We start from the raw sequence: 19,526 nt of genomic DNA, 5'->3' as shown, positions 1-19,526 counted from the left end.
CTTGTTTAATTCCAAATATAAAAATCCTGTTATTTTTACTGTGTCTCTGTGACATTTATAGATAATTTAGGGAGAATTGGCATATTTGCAAGGCTGAGTTTTCCAACGCAAGCTCGTTTGTTCCAGTCTCCTGAGCCCTAAAGAGCTTTATACACTTTCCTTCTTATCCCCTTCTCGTGACTGTGAACTCCCTGGGAACAAGGACAGAGCCAGGTTTTGAGTGTGGGGCAGTAGTAAGGATATATATAATTACTGACAATAGAAGCATGTTTTTAATTAACTATTTTAAGAACCCATCTTTTTTCTAACGTCATCGTTTGCCATTTTGTGAATTATTTTCTGCATATCAAAGAAAGGCAAGATATGTGCCCATGTTGAATGCTAACATTTTAATTCTTACAGTAATCTCTTAATTAAAGTGTTCTTAAAAGGGGCATTCCATGTAGATAATCCAGGAACCTCACATGTAGCTATTCCAGTTCCTCCCACACTAGGAATAGTAGCAGATATGATGTGATATTTCAGCTCTTATCTTCCTGCCTAGCCCTGGAATAGATTTTTGAGGTGATCTTGGCCTGAGACGTGGCCAAAAAGGGTTGGGCAAAGAGCAGACCACTGACATTTCTCTGCGTGTCCTCCAGACAGGAGAGGGCTGAGCGGGGGAGACAGGGACAAAACGAAGGTGTTCTGTGTGCTGTGCATCACCATGCACCCTGTCTGGTCAGCAGAGGCAGTTTTTTCAAATCCATGATTTAGCGATAAGAAAGGTGAGGCGGGGGAACAGTTTAGCATCTTGAGTGCCAGACTCCAGGAGCTGCGATGTAGTCCCCTAGTTAGGTAACTAATATTTGACTGGGTCTTTGCAGGACTAGTTCTTTAACGTATGGTATTTGTCGGTGGAACCCTGGAGCCTCGTAATAAACTACGAGCCCACTGAGAGCATAGTGTCCAAACCAGGTTGGGATATACATGAGGAGAGAGGACTGTGCTTCCTCCCTTCTGTGTACAGAGGACTGTGACCAGAGCTAAATGTGCAGGAAGACAGGGACTTCCCTGGTGGTCCAGTGGTTAAGACTCCACGCTTCCACTGCAAGGGGCGCGGGTTCGATCCCTGGTCAGGGAACTAAGATCCCACATGCTGCATGGTGTGGCCAAACAACAAACAAACAAACAAAAAAATATGCAGGAAGTTAATGGGATCAGAGACCTTTAACATGTGAATGCAGTTCTGAGGGGTTTTAACTGGTTTTCTTTGAACTTTAAAATTGAGTTTATTTTTCCTCAGAGCAAAAAATGTGTGGTTTCTTTTTAAGTGGTTTTATTGTCACTCATGTGCTTGTTCTTGCTAACATTGGCGTTTCATGGCTGGCACAAGGTACACAATGGGTCGTAGATGGGCCAGTGTCCTGTATTTATTTAGAAACCAGTCTCAGGAACAGAAGCTGATTTCTCTCATTTCCTTAGGCCACTTTTGGTCATTTCAGGCAGAAACAACCCTCTCTGCACTGGAATTTTCCTGTGCATCATCCTGCAATTCAGGAATAGAGCATCTAACAACAGCAGTTTTGAAAATGTAATGTGTGACAGCTGTGAAGAAGTATTTGCCCCCAGTGGGGAAAATGCTGTGTTCAAAGTGTATTTCTTTCTTTTTTTTTTTTTTTTTTTTGATGTGGACCATTTTTAAAGTCTTTACTGAATTTGTTACAGTATTGCTTCTGTTTTATGTTTTGGTTTTTTGGCTGCGAGGCATGTGGGATCTTAGCTCCCTAACCAGGGATCGAACCCATACCCCCTGCATTGGAAGGCGAGTCCTTAACCACTGGACCACCAAGGAAGTCCTCCAAAGTATATTTCTGATGAGCCTATTAATGGGTGTTGGGGAAGCTGAATATGCCACTTGCCATTTTGAGATAAAAGGCCCAAGGTGTTTGTTTCCAAAGCTAAAATGATGAAGTCCTTTCCCAGCCTCAGCTTTGCCTCCCCAGCAGGACTGGTGTCATGTGGTGCAGGGTCTCCTCCACATCTGGGCCTCCTGCAAAGAAGGGGCTTCCAGGGGACTGTGTCCTCGTGGAGAAGGGTGAGGCCCAGTGTTGTAGGCACACAAAAGACCAGCTGGCTTCAGGCCGGCCAGGCTGGACAGGGGAAGAGAGGCCACAAAGGGAACCAAAGGGATCTGTGGTAGGAGCAGCAAGAGTCCTGGGTTCAAGGTCTATGAAGGGGAGGCTCTGGCAGTTCAGGGTCCAGGATAAGTATCTACAAACTGTTCCCCTAACTCTAAAGAGTTCTGCCCCTTCCCTGCTTCCTCACCTCCTCTGTGGGGACACAGGCTTGTCCACATACACACACACACACACACACACACACACACACACACACACACACACACGAAGGCGGAAGTCAATTTTCTGACTTCCGGAGCTGCCACAAAGCTCTGCTCCGAGTGCTCCCCCACCCCTACCCCCCTGCCCCACTGATCCTTGTCCTGATTAATTTATTCTCACTCATTAAAGTAGGTAAAAATGCTTCCCCAAACCAGACATCTCTGGCCTTTCCAGAAGTACCTCTAGCCTCTTTATCATCACTCTCCTGGGTCTCATTATCTTTGGGGAGCTATTCAGTATGAGTGGCCCCATCTTGAAATAATCAATGTGAATATTCAAATTAATTACCCTCCAGATGGATCTCCTGCAGAAAAAAATGTCACTAACCTAAAGAAGATGGTTACAGTTGTGAAAAACATGTAAAATCAAAGAAATGGTTTTTTGTTTAATGTACGTGAAGAACACCAAAGAGAAGTTCCAACAAATTCAATTATCAACTTGGAAAAACATGATTTAATATAACATTCTGCCAGTTGATCAGACAGAAAAGAGCAGACACAAAAATGTTTAATTGTTGTTCTAACTTGTAGTTGAGGGAGTTGATGAGTCTCGAGTGCGGCGTGGTAAGAAAAGCTCTGGACAGAAATCAGAGATCTGTCCTCTAATCCTGACTTTATGATATCAAGCAAGTCAAGACTCTACTTTTCTCATCTGTAAAGTGGGGGGCGATATCGTCACTCAGAGATATTGTGAAGATTGAGAGACGTGACCAGCCCAGTCCTTAACTCAGAGGCTGGATGCTCAGAAACTTGCCCACTCTGAGAACCTTAGTCTCCCATCTTAGTCAGCTCAAGCTGCTTTAACAAAATACAGTAGACTGGGATGCTTAAACAACAGATACTTAATTTTCCAAAGTTCCAGAGGCTGGAAAGTCTAAGATCAAGGTGCTAGCAGGTTTGTTTCCTGGTGAGGGCCCTCTTCCTGGCTTTGCAGATGGCCACCTTCTCACTGTGTCCTTGCGTGGTGGAGAGAGAGAGAGAGAAAGAGAGAGCTCTGGTCTCTCATCCTCTTCTGTTTTTTGTTTTTTTTTTTTTTTCATCCTCTTCTTATAAGGGCACCAGTCCCATCACGGGGGCTCCACCCTCATGACTTCTTCTAAGCCTGATTATGTCCCAAAGATCCCACCTCGAAATATCATCACATGCGGGGTGGGGGGTGGGCTTCAATACGTGGATGCTGGGGGGACAAAAACATTCAGTCCTTAACACTCCCCATCATGTACTGAGTTAAATTGGTGCTTCTCAGACTCGTGATTGTCTCCGCATACCATCCTCCCATCCTGCCTTTCTGCCCCCATTGCCCACTCCTCCTCTCTGTGACAGTAGTTGTCTGTGTTTCCCTCATGTGCTTCCACCCCCAGGTTGTGAACCCTACAAGGTCAGGCACTGTGCCTTGCTAATCTCTGAATTTTATTGACTCAACATGTAAGAGCCAAAAGAAAACATAGGCAGAGGCCAGCTCAGTCCCGATAATGTCTCTGGTTTGGTCCCAGATGCCAGCCACGTGTTCCTAGAGGCATTCCTCGTCCATGTGGTCACTCTCCAAACAAATCTCTTGGTCTGAGTAAATCTCTTCTCAGTGAACAAATATTTTTCCTGAAATGGAAAATTTGTTTTTCTTTACCTGAGGCTGTGCTCACTCTCTGAGCAGAGTGGAGGGCCTGCTGAGAAGGGCATTCTCTGGGGAAGCTGAGGAAACGTTCTGAGCCCTTGTCTCCTAAAGAGTTCCAGCACCTGCTCTGACCCCTGGCTGGCGTCTCGGCTCAAACCCAGGGAAAGACATTATCAGCCTCTTGAAAGTGAGGTTCTCAGGAGAGAAATGGGAGCAGCTGTGAGGCAGCGCTCTGTGGGGCCGCTGCAAAGGGAGCTTTTCCCTTGGGAGGGCTTCCCAGGATGACGTGACTCCTCTGCTTCCTGCCCCATCACTGAAGTGTCCCTTGGGCTTGGGCTTTGCTGAAGGAGAGGGAAGCCGAGGGCAGACCCGTGTCTGTGGAGCGAACCTCTGTGTTGGGAACAAAGTCAGGGCCATGGGCTGGTTGGGCTTCCAGTCAAGTGCTGAGTTCCCAGATGCTGACTTTCGAAAGTCACCAGCCCTTGAGAAGGTGGCCGCTCATTTTGCCGGATGACCTATTAAACCTCAAGAGTGAGTTCTAGGTGAATCCCGGAGGTAGCTGTGGATGCCTGGGGGAATCCTGCAGACAGATGGCTCTGCACCGGGTGTTCCTTCTTCTGCCCAGTGCCTGGAATTTAGGCTGGGGATAAATTAAATTACTACTATTTTTAACATTACAATATTTAATTATTATCCTGATATTTTTTCTAGTCTTCAGTGGAGTTGTATCATATGTAACTTAACTTGTATAGATTCAGGTCTTTACACCAAGAAAGACACACACACACACACACACACACACACACACACACTCACTTCCTTTGTGCTGGGCCCTCAACCGGCCTCTCCACTCAGACAAGTGCAGGCCCCATGGTGTGTGAGCTGGGAGCCTCACATCCCCGCTTGGTAGTGCCAGGGCCTGTGTGCCTCTCCTGCGAGAGGGAGCATTGTGCTGCATCCTCTCATTTAAAGATTTGAGTTTGTTTTTTTTTTTAATTTATTTATTTTACTTTATTTATTTTTGGCTGCGTTGGGTCTTCGTTGCTGCACGCGGGCTTTCTCTAGTTGCGGTGAGCGGGGGCTACTCTTCGTTGCGGTGCGCGGGCTTCTCATTGCGGTGGCTTCTCTTGTTGCGGAGCACGGGCTCTAGGTGCACGGGCTTCAGTAGTTGCAGCACACAGGCTCGGTAGTTGCGGCACGCAGGCCCTAGAGCACATGGGCTTCAGTAGTTGTGGCACACGGGCTTAGTAGTTGTGACTCTCGGGCTCTAGAGCGCAGGCTCTGTAGTTGTGATGCACAGGCTTAGTTGCTCCACGGCATGTGGGATCTTCCTGGACCAGGGATCGAACCCTTGTCCCCAGCATTGGCAGGCGGATTCTTAACCACTGTGCCACCAGGGAAGTCAAAGATTTGGGGGTTTTATATTTCACAACACAGCCCTAACCTCAGGCCACCAGTGCCATCTGTGTTAATGCAGTCCCAGCCATCTGCCCGGCACTGGACAAGAGGTACCTGGGCTCCATTTACAGACAGTGTGTTCCTTCCTGAAGGGTATTCGGGGGTGTGATTGGCTATAGTTGATAGCTTGACCTTTTAACTTGAGGATCAGGCTACGGGTGAGACGTGACACCACTACACTAACAGAATGACCCTGAGGAGGAGAGAGCAAGGTTAAAACAGGAGAAGGGGTCACTCCCGAATGACCCCTTTGTTGTGAGTGTTGTGCTTGCTGGAGGCCCAAGTTGTGGTCTGAGTGTTTGTCCTTTCTCCTGTGTGTTGCCAGCTTCCAACTCAATAAGCAGATTTGTTTCAGGAGTAACCTCCCAGGGCTCCCCATGTTGCTGAGAAGCCCCTGGTCGGCCATAGCCTTAAAAACTGACAACTCTGGAATACACATATGCTAATTTGACATATTTTTAAAGCTAGAGGCTGGCCGTTGACTATTTAAAATACGTTAAACCTCATTTACACTGGTTCTAGATAACTAATATTTTTAAAGGATGACTAATAGAGTCATAGGAGTCTCTGGAATGAAAGCATCTATTTTCTTCATCACGCCTATTTTATCATCCAAACAAGCACTGGACACAGTGGACAAGGCCTCAGTTGAAGTCCTAACTCTGCCCTTGATTAGCAGAGTGACAAGTGACCATGGCCAAGCCTTTCATTCTCTGGGCCGCAGGGTCCCCATGGTTGACAACAGCTGCCCATTTCACAAACTTGTTATCAAAGGCAAATGAAAGCAACAAGGTCCTACTGTATAGCACAGGGAACTGTCTTCAATATCCTATAATAAACCATAGTGGAAACGAATCTGAAAAAAAGTATGTATATATGTATATAACTGAATCACTTTGCTGTACACCAGAAACTAACACAACATTGTAAATCAGCTATACTTTAATTTAAAAATTTAATTAATTTAAAAGATAAAAATAAATAATTTTTTTAAAAAGCAATGAAATCCTATACAGAAAGGACTTTGAAAAATTGTGAAGTGCTATAAGTAAATAAAATGTTCTGTGTTCAAAGGAGGTAAGTAAATCATGGTGATGGAGCCATGACTAGTAGTACCTCAGATGCTCCTGACTTCCTTTGGTAAAGGGCTTGGGGAACATCCTTAATGCGCCCAAAGTCACGAAGGGAGAGGCCCTAGGTTTCAGTCCAGGTGATATTCCTTTGCTCTAGTAAGGTTCTAGCGGCCTTTGTCTTCACATGTATCTCAACTCATTCTTGCAGATAATTAGAGCATGGTAACCCTTCCCTCCTGTTTCCTTTTTCTCTGTGAAATCATGAGCCCTATTACTTCCTTGTGAAGGAGGAGAAGCAAGACTTCTCAGATGACTCCCACGGATCTCCACAGCCCCTGAGTGGACCCTGCATTTGGGATCTTCTCTTCCACATGGTTCCTTTTCAGTTCATATCATCTCCTTTGTTGGTCCCGAGTCTTTTGTCTGGATTGGGCTGGGAAGAAGGACCTCTAGTTGAATTCTAACCACCTGCACTCCCATTGGGAGAAGGCTCAGGAGAGGTTGAACCCAAGGACATTTTAAATACAAGTATCTTCATTAGAGTTGTGCTAACATTAAAGAGTTTTAGACTATTTTCAGGAACAAATTCTACTGAGCCAATTTGATTCCGTGTTGATTTTTTTAATATAATACAGTTAAATTTTATCTTCATCAGGTTTATTTTCCACTTAACTTTTGCTACAAAGCTTGGAATCAGTTTTTGTTCGTATTGTATGTTACTGATCGTAGAAAGTTCTCTTATGGCTCTCCTTTTCATCAAGACCAATTCTCTAGGTTAACTTTTGCAAGTCTAAATGCTTTTATGAAAACTGGATTCTTTTCTAAAAATTTAGGCAATACTAGATTATACCACATGCCGTTTTAACTGTTACCAATTTTATTCTGATTCGATTCTTTCTACCAGTAGTAGCCGTTGTGAACAGGAGGCTAATAGTATACATTTATTTTATTTTATTTATTTACTTTTTTAAATTAATTTATTTATTTATAGCTGCCTTGGGTCTTTGTTGCTGCGCGTGGCCTTTCTCTAGTTGCGGCGAGCGGGGGCAACTATTCGTTGCGGTGCACGAGCTTCTCATTGCGGTGGCTTCTCTTGTTGCGGAGCTTGGGCTCTAGGCGCGCGGGCTTCGGTAGCTGTGGCACGCAGTCTCAGTAGTGGCGGACGGGTTTAGCTGCTCCGCAGCATGTGGGATCTTCCTGGACCAGGGCTCAAACCCGTGTCCCCTGCATTGGCAGGTGGATTCTTAACCACTGTGCCACCAGGGAAGTCCAGTATACATTTATTTATCAACTGGTTCATCTTTTAAATTGTGATCAATATCACAGACAAAGATAGAAGTAGAGATAGAGTGGAAGAAAATAGCCTAGAGTCAAAATGGTAGGGCTGTTCAATGTCATTAATTATTAGGGAAATGCAAATCAAACCACACGAGATGCCGCTTCATACCCACTAGCACTGCAGTAATAATTTTTCTAATGGAAAATAACAGGTGTTGGCAAGGATGTGGAGAAATTGCAACCCTTGTACGTTGTTGGTGAGAATGTAAAATGTTTCAGCTGCTATGGAAAACTGTTTGGAGGTTCCTCAAAAAGTTCAGCATGGAATTAGCAGATGACCCAGAAATACTACTCCTTGGTATATACCCAAAAGAATTAGAAACAGGTATTCAATCAAAAACTGGTACACAAGCGTTCATATCAGCACTCTTCATAATAGCCACAAGGTGGAAGAAATCCAAGTGTCCATCAACAAATGAATGGGTAAACAAAATGTGGTATATCCATGAAATGAAATAAAAAGGAATGAAGTACTGACACAGGCTACAACATGATTTAACCTTGAAAACGTAATGTAGAAGAAAAATCACAAGACAAAAAGTCACACGTTGTATGATTCCATTTACATGAAATATCCCGAATATGTAAATCCATAGAGACAGAAAGCAGATGAATGGTTGCCCGGGGCTGGGGGAAGGGGAGAATGGGAAGTGATTGCTTAACACATATAGGGTTTCCTTGTGGAGTGATGAAATGTTCTGAAACTAGGTAAAGGTGATTATTGCACAATGTTGTTAATGTACTAAATGCCACTGAATTGTATACTTTAAGACGGTTTAATTCCATGTTATGTGAATTTTAACTCAAAAAGATAGTGAGGGCAAAATGATAGGCTGCATAAAATGTACTATTTTACTCTGAGACCAGTAAAGATCATCGACCAGGAGTCATAAAAACTCTACTTTCCTAGATGTCTCCTTTAAAGAAAATAACACAAACTCTTTTTTTTTTTTTTTTTTTTTTTGGTGAAATTAGCTTTTAGAAAGATGGGTGTGTGAGAAAAAAAAAACAAAAACGCTTGAGCAAGAGGTTGCCTATTTCTGATCTATGTTGTGTTATAGGTGAAGCTTTTCTGAAGAGGCTTTAAAGTATCAATAGATACATTTGAGAACGATGTGAAATACTAAGAGTTGGGACCAGGTTTCGGGGAACAGGGACAGAAAGAAAGAGGAGACTTTGGAAGAACAAGAGGGAATACTGTGATTTGATGGGGGCTGTGGAGTGTCAGGGGCACTGAAAAAGCCTCTTGAACCAAAGACATGTCCAGCTAAAAACCTTCTAGGGGACATTTGTCACTTTTCAGCTGCCCAGCATCCATTCTTCCTCTCCAGGGGCACACAGATTTCCTTTTGGGGGAGTTCCTCTCTCCCATTGCATGCAGGTAGTAAATCAAGGTGCCCTGCCCACCCACTCTGAAATTCCCTGCTTCTAGACACCTCACTCCTGGGACATTGACTCTTTCCAGGCGGGTGGGGGGCAGTGATGCAGCTGACTGTGTAAAGAGCACATCGCTAGAGCAGCGCCCTGGTTTCCTTCCTGGATCCTGTGCTCTTCAAGCCTGGCTCTCCAGACTCTCGTCCATTTGGTGAGCACCCCAGCATCCCTGTAGTATAAGAGGAGTTAAGTTAGTCGGATTTGGGTTTTGTTGCTTTAACCAAAGCAGCCTGTTTGATACAAATTTAAAATGCCAAGGAGTAGCAGCTGATGGGCATTTGGTTCACTGGGAAGGACTTGCCGGAAGTCGGCGGGGGGGCTCAACCTCAGACAACATATCCTAAACACCTACTGTGTGCCAGGCCTTGGGCCGATTTGGTAGAGAGGTACTGGAGAGGATCAAAGGGAATAACGGGTAAGTCTGGGTCCCATAGCTATAAAGTGGTTTGATCTACAACCAAGGGACCCAAGTCCCATAAGGAAGAATTGGTCATCCACAGATTTAGGGAGAAGATGAGCATTAGTCGGCTTTTTTTTCAACTGTCTTATAAACAGCCCAGCAACCATCTGTCCTTGCTCATGTGAACTCCATCTGCTGAAAGGCAGCATGTATATGTGTGTGTGTGTGTGTGTGTGTGTGTGTGTGTGTGTGTGTGTGTGTGTGTGTGTGCATGTCTGGAGGGATGTGGGAGGGAGGGAGGTCCAGATTTTCCCTTGTGGTCTTTCCCTTTGGGCAATTCCGTTAGCATAGCCAGATGTTGATTATAAGTAGGTTCAGAAGATAAAGACATGCTGGCCTCTAGATTATGTTGTGATCTTCTAGCTTCTTTCTTAGTAGCAGGATTCATTAACCACTGACCACAGCATGACATTGGACAAAATACCATCTAGATAAGTAAAGAAGTAGAAGACATCACTTCTGCTTTCTGGGAGTTAGTAAAACATGCCCAGATGCTAACTCTAAGAATAGCTTTTTTAAATGTAGAAATACATGCAAATTAGTGTAGTAAAAAATGAGTACTGAAACGTGAAGCAAGCCATAAAGTTTTACTATAGGACATAAATACCTGAATAATGGAGAGATACACCATGTTTGTTTTTTTATCTTTTGGCCGTGCTGCGTGGCATGTGGGATCTTAGTTCCCCAACCAGGGATCGAACCCTACATTGGAAGCGTGGAGTCTTAACCACTGGACCACCAGGGAAGCCCCTCACACCATGTTTTTGAATGGGACAAGTCGAAACTGTAAAGATGTCAATTCTTCCCAAAGTAGTATATGTTTGGTGTGTTTCCAATTTAAAAACCCCTAATTTTTCATAGAACAAGCTAATCCTGTAGTTAATCTGGAAACTAAAATGCCAAAAGTCTGCCAAGAAAATTTTGAAAAAGTAGAGTGAAGTAGGCCTGCACTATCAACTCTCAAAATATTCCATAAAGCTATATTAATTAAAGTGGTACCATATTGGCACAAGAATAGACAAAGAAATAGCTGAACCAGAATAGAAAATGCAGAAACAAATCCAAATATTTAATTGAGAACTTGGTATATATTTAAAATGACCGTTGAAATCAGTAAGGAAAGGATGGGCCATTTATGGTGTAAGGACAATTAGCTAACTGTCAGGAAAAAATGAATTAGATCTTCGCATCATTTTCAAAAATAAGTGGACTTCAGGGTAATACATTTTTTAAAACTATAGAAATAATAGAAGGAAATATTGGTGAGTATATTTATAATTGGGTGTTAGAATAGCTCCTTTTAAAGCAAAATGCAAAACACAAAGGTTTTAACAGAAAAAATTAACAAATTTAACCACAAAATATAAAAAGCTATATAAGATGAAAAATAAAATTAAAATATACAATAGACTGGAGAAAACCCTTGCAAAATATAATATATAATGACTTAATGTAGGAGTGATAAAAATAAAAAAGGAAAAAGAAAACTATAATAGAAAAATGGACAAAGGATATGAACAGACAATTCACAGAAAAGAAGTACAAATTGCTAATAAACACATGAATCAAGGAAATGCAAATTCAAGTAAGAAATTTTTTTTTGCCATATATTGGATCAACCTTAAGAAACACAAATTGAAATGTAATACCTATTTTTTGCCTATCAAAGTAGCCAAAACACCAGTTGTTGATGAGGGTGAGGAAGATAGGTACTTTCATACACAATTGGTGGGAATGTAAATTGGTCCCTCTCTTTTGGGAGGCAGTTCGGTGGTGCTATAAAATTTAAAATGCACACAGTTCTTGGTTTTATTTCTCATCCTCTAGCCCCCCTCCGTATTTCCCTCATCACTGGGTAGTCAAGGCCTGGCTTCTTTATAGCATAGCACCAGACTTCCGAGGAGGTATTATACAAGCAGAAGCTGCTAGGCTTCTGAAGGGTCAGGCCCAGATCTGCACAGCAGGCCTCCCACCACGTCCTACCAGACCAGACAAGTCACAGGCCAGCCTAGATTCACGGGGGGCGGGGGGAGGAATCTAGCTCCTGATGGGAAGAATGGCTTGTGGGGGCAGGAATAGGTGGAATTATTTGGCAGCTATATTTTCAGACAAACTACCCCATAGGTAGTTAGAGTAAAACATATTCCTCCATGTACCATTTCAGCAACATCTCTTAAATGTTTCCAGGGACTTCCCTGGTGGCGCAGTGGTTAAGAATCCGCCTGCCAATGCAGGGGGCACAGGTTCGAGCCTTGGTCTGGGAAGATCCCACATGCCGCGGAGCAACTAAGCTCGTGCGCCACAACTACTGAGCCTGCGCTCTAGAGCCCGTGAGCCACAACTACTGAGCCCACGTGCTACAGCTACTGAAGCCTGCACGCCTAGAGCCCGTGCTCCGCAACAAGAGACGCCACCGCAGTGAGAAGCCCCCGTACCGCAACGAAGAGCAGCCCACACTCGCCGCAACCAGAGAAAGCCCGCACACAGCAACGAAGACCCAAGGCAGCCAAAAATAAATAAATTTTAAAAATTAAATGTTTCCATATTTATGTAAATTTCAAAATATTCTGTTGTTTTGGTCCAGATTTCTTCCCTGAACTGAACCACGTGACTAGGCACCTATTCTGGTTTTTACTTTCTTAATGTTTTTCCTATGATCTGTGGATCGGTTATGAAGACAAACGAACAAACAAACAAAAACACAATAAAGCTCCACCACAGTAAATGCTATGCAAAAACTCGATTTTGTAAGCCCTGGTGTTGGGTTACCGTGATGCTAATTAAAAAGTGTTTTATCAGTAGGTGGTATTGTCATAAAATTATAGACAGTGAAACTTCCACTGTGCACAACTGACCTTACACTGAACTGAGAAAGTCCCAGGCAGAGTCACTTGTTCACACACCATGCACGCTCGCATGCACACACACAGGAACAGCTTGAGAATTTCATCCCAGCCCAGTCTGAGAATGGTGCTGTGTAGCCTGGAAAGAGAACAACAGCCAAACACCAATCATGCCACAGTCAAGTTCGCATCATCCTGACGCATACGATTTTTTAAGCATATCTTTGTCTTTTCAGACTTACTAAGTGGGTCTGTATTCTGTTCATCCTCAAGTCCTCCCTACGTGCTTCGTGTGTTTCGAGTGTCCTGAGGATAGACACAAAGGAGAATGAGCCCAGGCCCTGCAGGTGGCAGGGAGGAGTGTGCTTGAAAAGGGTGTATTTTAATCAAGCCTCGTGGGTGCTGGGGTGTGCAGGGTGCTTTGCCAGGGGACACAGAGGCAGGGAGCTCCCCAAAAACCTGATTGGAAGTGACTTTTGAGTGGACGGTGGTTCAGGTTTTTTGGAACTTAGGCAAAAGAGGTAAGCAGGCACCAAGGTGGCACCTCCTAAGCCGAGCTACTAGGACTCAAGCAACGGAGGGCCGTGGCCAGATTTGTGTGTTAGTTATCCCTCCACAGGTGGGGGGATGCCAGAGTCGATGGGAACAAGACTAGAGGCTGAGAGGCCACTTGGGGGGCAATTGCCAAGATTCAGAGGCGGTGACAGGACCTTGAATCCGGAGCATGGCGTCAGGATGATCACCTGTGTCATGATTATAGAGGAAATCTGACTAGCCAAAAGGCAATTTTATGCTTTTGTTATCTTTTCTATGATTATATTATATTCTAAATGAGATCAGAGGCTAAGTAGATGAAATTTAACCCATTCTTCTGACATTTTTAACCTCAGCACATTTCTGTTTTTAATTTATATTGTAAACAAAATTTTCTCCGAACTTCTCCTCCAGGAACAATCGGAAGTTTGGTTTCTTGGACCACTCCCCTCCCCCTGTGCACAGTTTATTGTCCAACTTAGTAGCCTTTATAAATTCGGTTATCTAAATCTTGTATAGTATTCAGCTGTCCAATTGACATGATTTTATAAGCTTGCTTTTTGTTACTGCCATAATCCACTTATCTCTTAAAAATGCCTTTGCCTGCTTTCTAAAGGCCGTGGGCTCTGCGCTGAGATTTGCACCTGTGGTTGATGCTGGCAAGTGGTTTCATGTCTTTAGGTCTTAAAAATACTCTTCCTTCTCCTCCCTGCCCCCAGAGAGGAAGCTTATCTGGGAACTGGCTTGCTTAAGGTGATGATTTCCCTTCTCTTAAATTTGTGTAGATTTAATGAATTGCCAAAAACAGAGAGTAAATCTGGTTTAATTTAAGAAGAGGGTCTGGGATCATCTGGTCTGATAGAAGTGATAGGCACGAATCGGCAAGCAGGTTAAGGTAAATTCTTAATAAAATGTTCACCACTGTGATACACTACAGAGGTGAAGGATTGATGTCATTACCATTTTATATTATAGGTCTCTAGTTTAATACAGAACACAAATCCTGCTCATGCATCAAGCTTGGGCTCAAAGCTGAAGAAGAGAAACCAATAGCAGTTTCAGTAAATGGGATCATCTTGCCCTGTGGTTGTGAACTATAATCATCTCTTAATTGTAACTTGGAACACCTTGTTTTCCCAGTGATTAACTAGTTTGTGATTTTTGCACTTCCTACCAAGGACCAGAGTCACTGTGTTTTCACGAAGGACAGTTGTTAGGGTGGTATCATGCCTTGCTTACGCTAACAAGACTTTATTCTTCATTAATCCAACAAATATTTACATTGCTCTGCCCTTCTAGCACATTCTCCAGAGCATACAATGTGCCCCCCAACACACACACACACGCACACACACATACATGCACAAGGCACTCAACAGACTCTTAGGAGGCTTTGCAGCCCTTCCCAGTTTAACAAGGCAGCAGGTTTGGTTCATGGGGTAACCCTGCAGCTGTGGCCTGCCTTACTGGGGGAAGGCAAAGAAGTGAGCATTTAGTGTGCATAGGTGCCGTGCTAGCTATTTTATATACATTAGCTCATTTGATAATAAGGCTAACCCTGTCAAGTAGCATGTGTTCAAAATGTATTAGTTGCTTTCTTTCTATTCTACATTATGGAAATAACCCGTGTTGAATTAATTAACACCTTAAATTTGAAATCTGTCTATAAAAGCATGTCCTGGTTGATTTCTAAAGCTAATCTGATGCATAAATGGGGAAAGGAGATAAATCATGGCATGGATATAAGGTTTAAAAAATCTCATATTTGTGCTTAGTGTACAGAATTTGTCAGGAAAAAAAAAAAGAGGTTGAAAAGCTCTTGCTCCAAAGTTTTTTTTAGAGCATTATTCAAGGAGTGTGGGAAAATTGACCTCTCCTCTCCTTCTTTCTTAGATATATTCCACCTTTGATCTGGGGGAAAAGTGGACACATCCAAACAGCCTTGTATGGGAAGATGGGAAGGGTGAGGTCACCACACCCGTATGGGCACCGGAAGTTCATCACCATGTCTGACGGAGCCACTTCGACCTTTGACCTCTTCGAGCCCTTGGCTGAGCACTGTGTGGGAGGTAAGCTAGTTTAGGTCATATGATTGGGCCATCACTCAGGGAAGGGGCACTAGTTCGTGAGGGAGCCTCGATATAAATGCTAGAGCCATTGATACTTACCATTGCATCCAGGGGCCTGTAGGAAGTCTGCTGAGGTGCATCGCTTAGGAGCAACCGGCAAGGACTGGCTCCAGCGTGTGTTTGCCGGGCGCCCTGTAGGGCTCTTCAGAAAGCATTGTTGAATACAGTTTTTTAGTCCTCTTGTGAAATAGAAAAGCTTGGTATAAGAACTTGGAGCCCAGGACCAGGCCTCTGGTTTGATGACAGCAACAGAAGCTGGACTATTCTAAGTGCTTTATGTACGCTATTATCTCATTTAATCCTCACAACAACCCCGAGAAGTCACTGCCTTATTATCCCTACTTTACTGATGAGGAAACTGAAGCTTAGAGATGCAGTGTAGCTGGTCTTGTTTGTTGGACAACAGCAGATAACAAAGGCTCTCATATACCCTCTGTTAGGTTTCCAGAGGTCTGGGACACCTAAAGCTCAGAAACAACCACAGTTTCTACTGGTGATAAAACTCTCATTGCTCTGTGCAGACTGCACAATAAACATTCATAAAAAGCTTCACAATGAGGACTTCTGAGGAAGTGGAGTTAGATGGCTGCATCCTTTGAATGCTGTTCATACTGGAAGAGGACATGTCATTTGAGTTCTGTAGTATTCAAAGGCACCTAGTTTTTTATAGGAGCTCAGTGAATATTTAGGGGTAAATTCCAGTAAATGTAATATAGCTCTCAGTTATTTAAAGCGCTTAGGACCTCTGAGTAGCTAGTGACAACATAGCTTATGTTCCCTCTGTCTGGAATGCTTGTCCCAGACCTTCACACAACTGCCTCTTTGTCATTTAGCTCTCAGCCCCGATGTCACCTCAGAGGGTTGGTCCCTGACTCCTCTAACTAGTGTTTCCTTCCCAGGAAATCCATCACACCTTCCTGCTCTAGTTCTTCATGGTACCTGCCACTCTCTGAGCTTATTTACGTAGTTGTTTATCATCTGTCTGCTAGAATGTAGGAATCCCCAGAGTCGAATAAACAGTCACAGAAGGAATGAATAAATGAATAGATTAGGAGTTCACATTGTGTTTCTAAGCCTTGTAGCTGATCTTTCAAATATTTATTTCTCTACCATTTAAAAAAAGTTTAAATATTTTTAAACTTTTTTTAAATGGTAGAGAAATAAATATTTTTCCCTTGCTTCTAATGCTCTGACTTCTTCTACTATTAAAGTACAAAATTTAAGCAATTTAATTTAACCTGCTCTTCTAGGACTGAGGTGGAAAGTTGAAAAGGACGAAACTGATTCTTTTTTGTGATTGTCTGTGTCTTTCTATCACCCCTGTGCCCAGAAAGGATTGACGAAGGTGGCTCTGGAAGGCAGAAATGCTTCCAAGAAACGCTCTAAGAAAAGCAGCGGTTTTTCCTTTTTAATGATTTCTTCCTGACAACAAAAGGAATAAATACTCATTCATAGAAAATGTAGATAATGTAGAAACATTTAAAAAAAAGAAAATAATCATCTGTAATCCCACACCCAGCATACCACTGTTAACATTTTATTCCATTTACCTTCAGTTCTATGCAAACTTTTTCTAAAATTTAAATTACTACACATTATATTATAAATTATAATATAAATATTTCCCCATATCATTAAAAGTCTAAAAGTCTTCAATAACAAAAGCCTAACGACTGATTAATAGTCTCCAATGTGGTCATACCATAATTTAATCGTTCTGTTTTTGGGCATTTAGCTTGCTTATAATTTTGTTGCTCTCAAATAATCCTTTGATAAGCATCCTTACTCATAAAATTTAAGGCAAGATTCCAAGAATTGGAATTACAAGGTCAAGGTTTATAAAAAATTTTAAGGTTCTTTATGCATATTGCATAAGAATTTTAAAATTGTTTTTATCTTAACTTTTGGAAGGAAAATTTATGATTAGATTTAATAACCCAAACACAACTTTTCTTTTAAAGAAAAACACATATTCATATTTTTAAGTAGGTAGTTCATGCTCATGATAGAATATTCAAAAGGTACTAAAGGATATACAGTAAAAGTGTAAGTCTCTCTCCCACCCTAACAGTGGTACCCACTGTTAGGATTCTTGTGTATGATTCTAGAGCTAGTGGATGCGTTTATAAACATAGATGTCATTTCCGCCCCAACAAATAGTAGCATACCATAACCCTTTTCTGCACCTTGCTTTTTCCACTTAATACATATTAGAGAGCTTGCCATATCAGTGTATGTAAAGTTGTCTCATTATTTTTAAGGGCTACATAATACTTCATCATTTGGATATGCAAAAATTTATTTAAGCAGGCCCCTATTTCTGGACATTTATGTTATATTCAGTCTTTTGCTATTACAATCTATACTATAGATATATTGTTTTGTGTATGTACAGTGTATCTGTAAGATAAATACCTGAAAGTAAAATTGCTGGATCAAAGAGGTCTATGCAAACACTGCTTTTTATTTTTCCATTCATTCATTCATTCATACATACAGAATTTCATATAGAAATTAAGAGTAATGCTTGGAAACTTGCATAAGAATTTGACAGAGTAATTTTTATATCCATTGAATCTAATAATTAAAAAATTGAGATTTGAATTTTTTCATTTCATTTTTCTAGTAATTAATTTTGATTGTATTTTATTTTTCAAAAGCATCTGTCCATAATGGATTGGAACTTTTAAAAACTGACCCTTCACCACAAATAATTTGAGAAGCACTGATATAGAGAGTTCCAGCTAGAAGGGAAAGATATTCTTTTCCAGAGAAATGAGTGACAAGATGTATGTTAAATTCTCTCCTACTGTTGGCTAAGCCAATGAAGTGTAGTTGTGACCATTTATCATGTCACTATTTATTGGCTATCTCGGAATCTCCTCCTCTGCCATATAGATGATGTTACCATGGTCATCTGCCCTGGAATTGCCAATCACAGCGAGAAGCAGTACATCCGCACCTTCGTTGACTACGCCCAGAAAAATGGCTATCGGTGTGCCGTGCTGAACCATCTGGGCGCCTTGCCCAACATTGAACTGACCTCGCCACGCATGTTCACCTACGGTAAGCTTGGGGCACAGCCAAGTAGAGAACCCCTTATTTCTGTTCCCACTCCAAGTGTGCTGCTACTTCTGCTTCTGCCTTACTTTTCTAAGTTTAGAATTTGTGCCCATCTGCAAGAGCTGGTGGGGCACACAATTGTAACAGCAGCCCATGTATACTGGGCATTTGAGAAGCCATGCCTCACATCAGCCTCTCAGCTGGGCACTGGAACAACCCCTATCTCAGCCCATCTCAGAGGCAGAAACTAAAGCTCACAGGGGAAGGTCTTGCACAGCGCCCCCTGCTGGTAAGTTAATGCCCTTCACCACTATGCCCTCCTGATGCTCATTCCTCAGGATTCTTGTGACTGGCAAGCCAGCGTTGTGATGAGGCATGTGGATGTTAGTGGGAAGGGAGTCTGGCACATTAACAACTCAGTGGGTTCCAGGCTGCTTGAGGACGGGAATTGGATCTCATATTTAGACAAATGCTTCTTGCGTTTCATCGAAGTCCTTTGTTAGGTAAGGCTCTGTGTTCTGGACCGCTCGTTCTTAAATTTTATTTAACTCTCCCTTCAGATTAACTGAACACACATAAATAATAAGCACTTAAAATATGTGTCTGTATATGTACCAACATTTGTGGTGTTCATAACCACATCAATTATAAGGTGTTTTCATGGGAAACAAGTGAAAATTACATCTATAATCTCACCATAACTAATTTTCTCTTTCTTCATCCTCCCATTCTTTTATCTATGTGCACATAGTTTTTATTTAGATGCAGTCATAGTGCATATATCTATGGTAACTTAATTGAAATAACTTTATATTCACTAACATAAAGATGCATAGTCATTGTATTTAATCTTTTTAAAGAGCCACATTACTGTGATTACCCTGTTATAGTTTATTTAACCATTCCTCTTTGTAGCCATTTAGGTTATTTAAAGTTTTTCAGCATTTTAAATAATGGTGCTATAAATATTTTTGCATAGAAATTTTTTCTTCTCTTTAATGTCTTCTTGGGAGTAAATTTCCAGGAGTAGAATTTCAGAGTCAGCATTTTTTATGCACGTCTGTACATATTGTCAGATTGCCCTCCAGTAATATTGCTCCAGTTTTTTCCACCCTTGGTGGCACGTGAGGGCAGGTAAGGAAGCGTGAGCGGGGGCACCTGCTCTGTGCCAGGCTGGGGGCTCCCCATCCCACTGCTCCTCC

The 19,526-nt window shown here is 42.3% G+C and overlaps 1 protein-coding gene across 3 annotated transcripts in view; it reads left to right on the top strand.

Moving 5' to 3' along the window:
- ABHD2 (abhydrolase domain containing 2, acylglycerol lipase) overlaps nucleotides 1–19,526 on the top strand; it is a 107,784-nt gene that overhangs the window by 46,216 nt on the left and 42,042 nt on the right. For all 3 annotated transcript variants that reach the window (XM_036841575.1, XM_036841577.1, XM_036841576.1), the window contains 2 exons: nucleotides 15,026–15,201; nucleotides 18,160–18,327. In XM_036841575.1, the coding sequence (XP_036697470.1) occupies nucleotides 15,026–15,201; nucleotides 18,160–18,327 (344 nt within the window). The remainder of the gene's footprint in view (nucleotides 1–15,025; nucleotides 15,202–18,159; nucleotides 18,328–19,526) is intronic.

Source organism: Balaenoptera musculus, chromosome 2, assembly GCF_009873245.2.
Source record: "Balaenoptera musculus isolate JJ_BM4_2016_0621 chromosome 2, mBalMus1.pri.v3, whole genome shotgun sequence".
NCBI lineage: Eukaryota > Metazoa > Chordata > Mammalia > Artiodactyla > Balaenopteridae > Balaenoptera > Balaenoptera musculus.
Note: the sequence above shows the minus strand (reverse complement) of the source record. Positions and strands in the feature narration are given on the sequence as shown.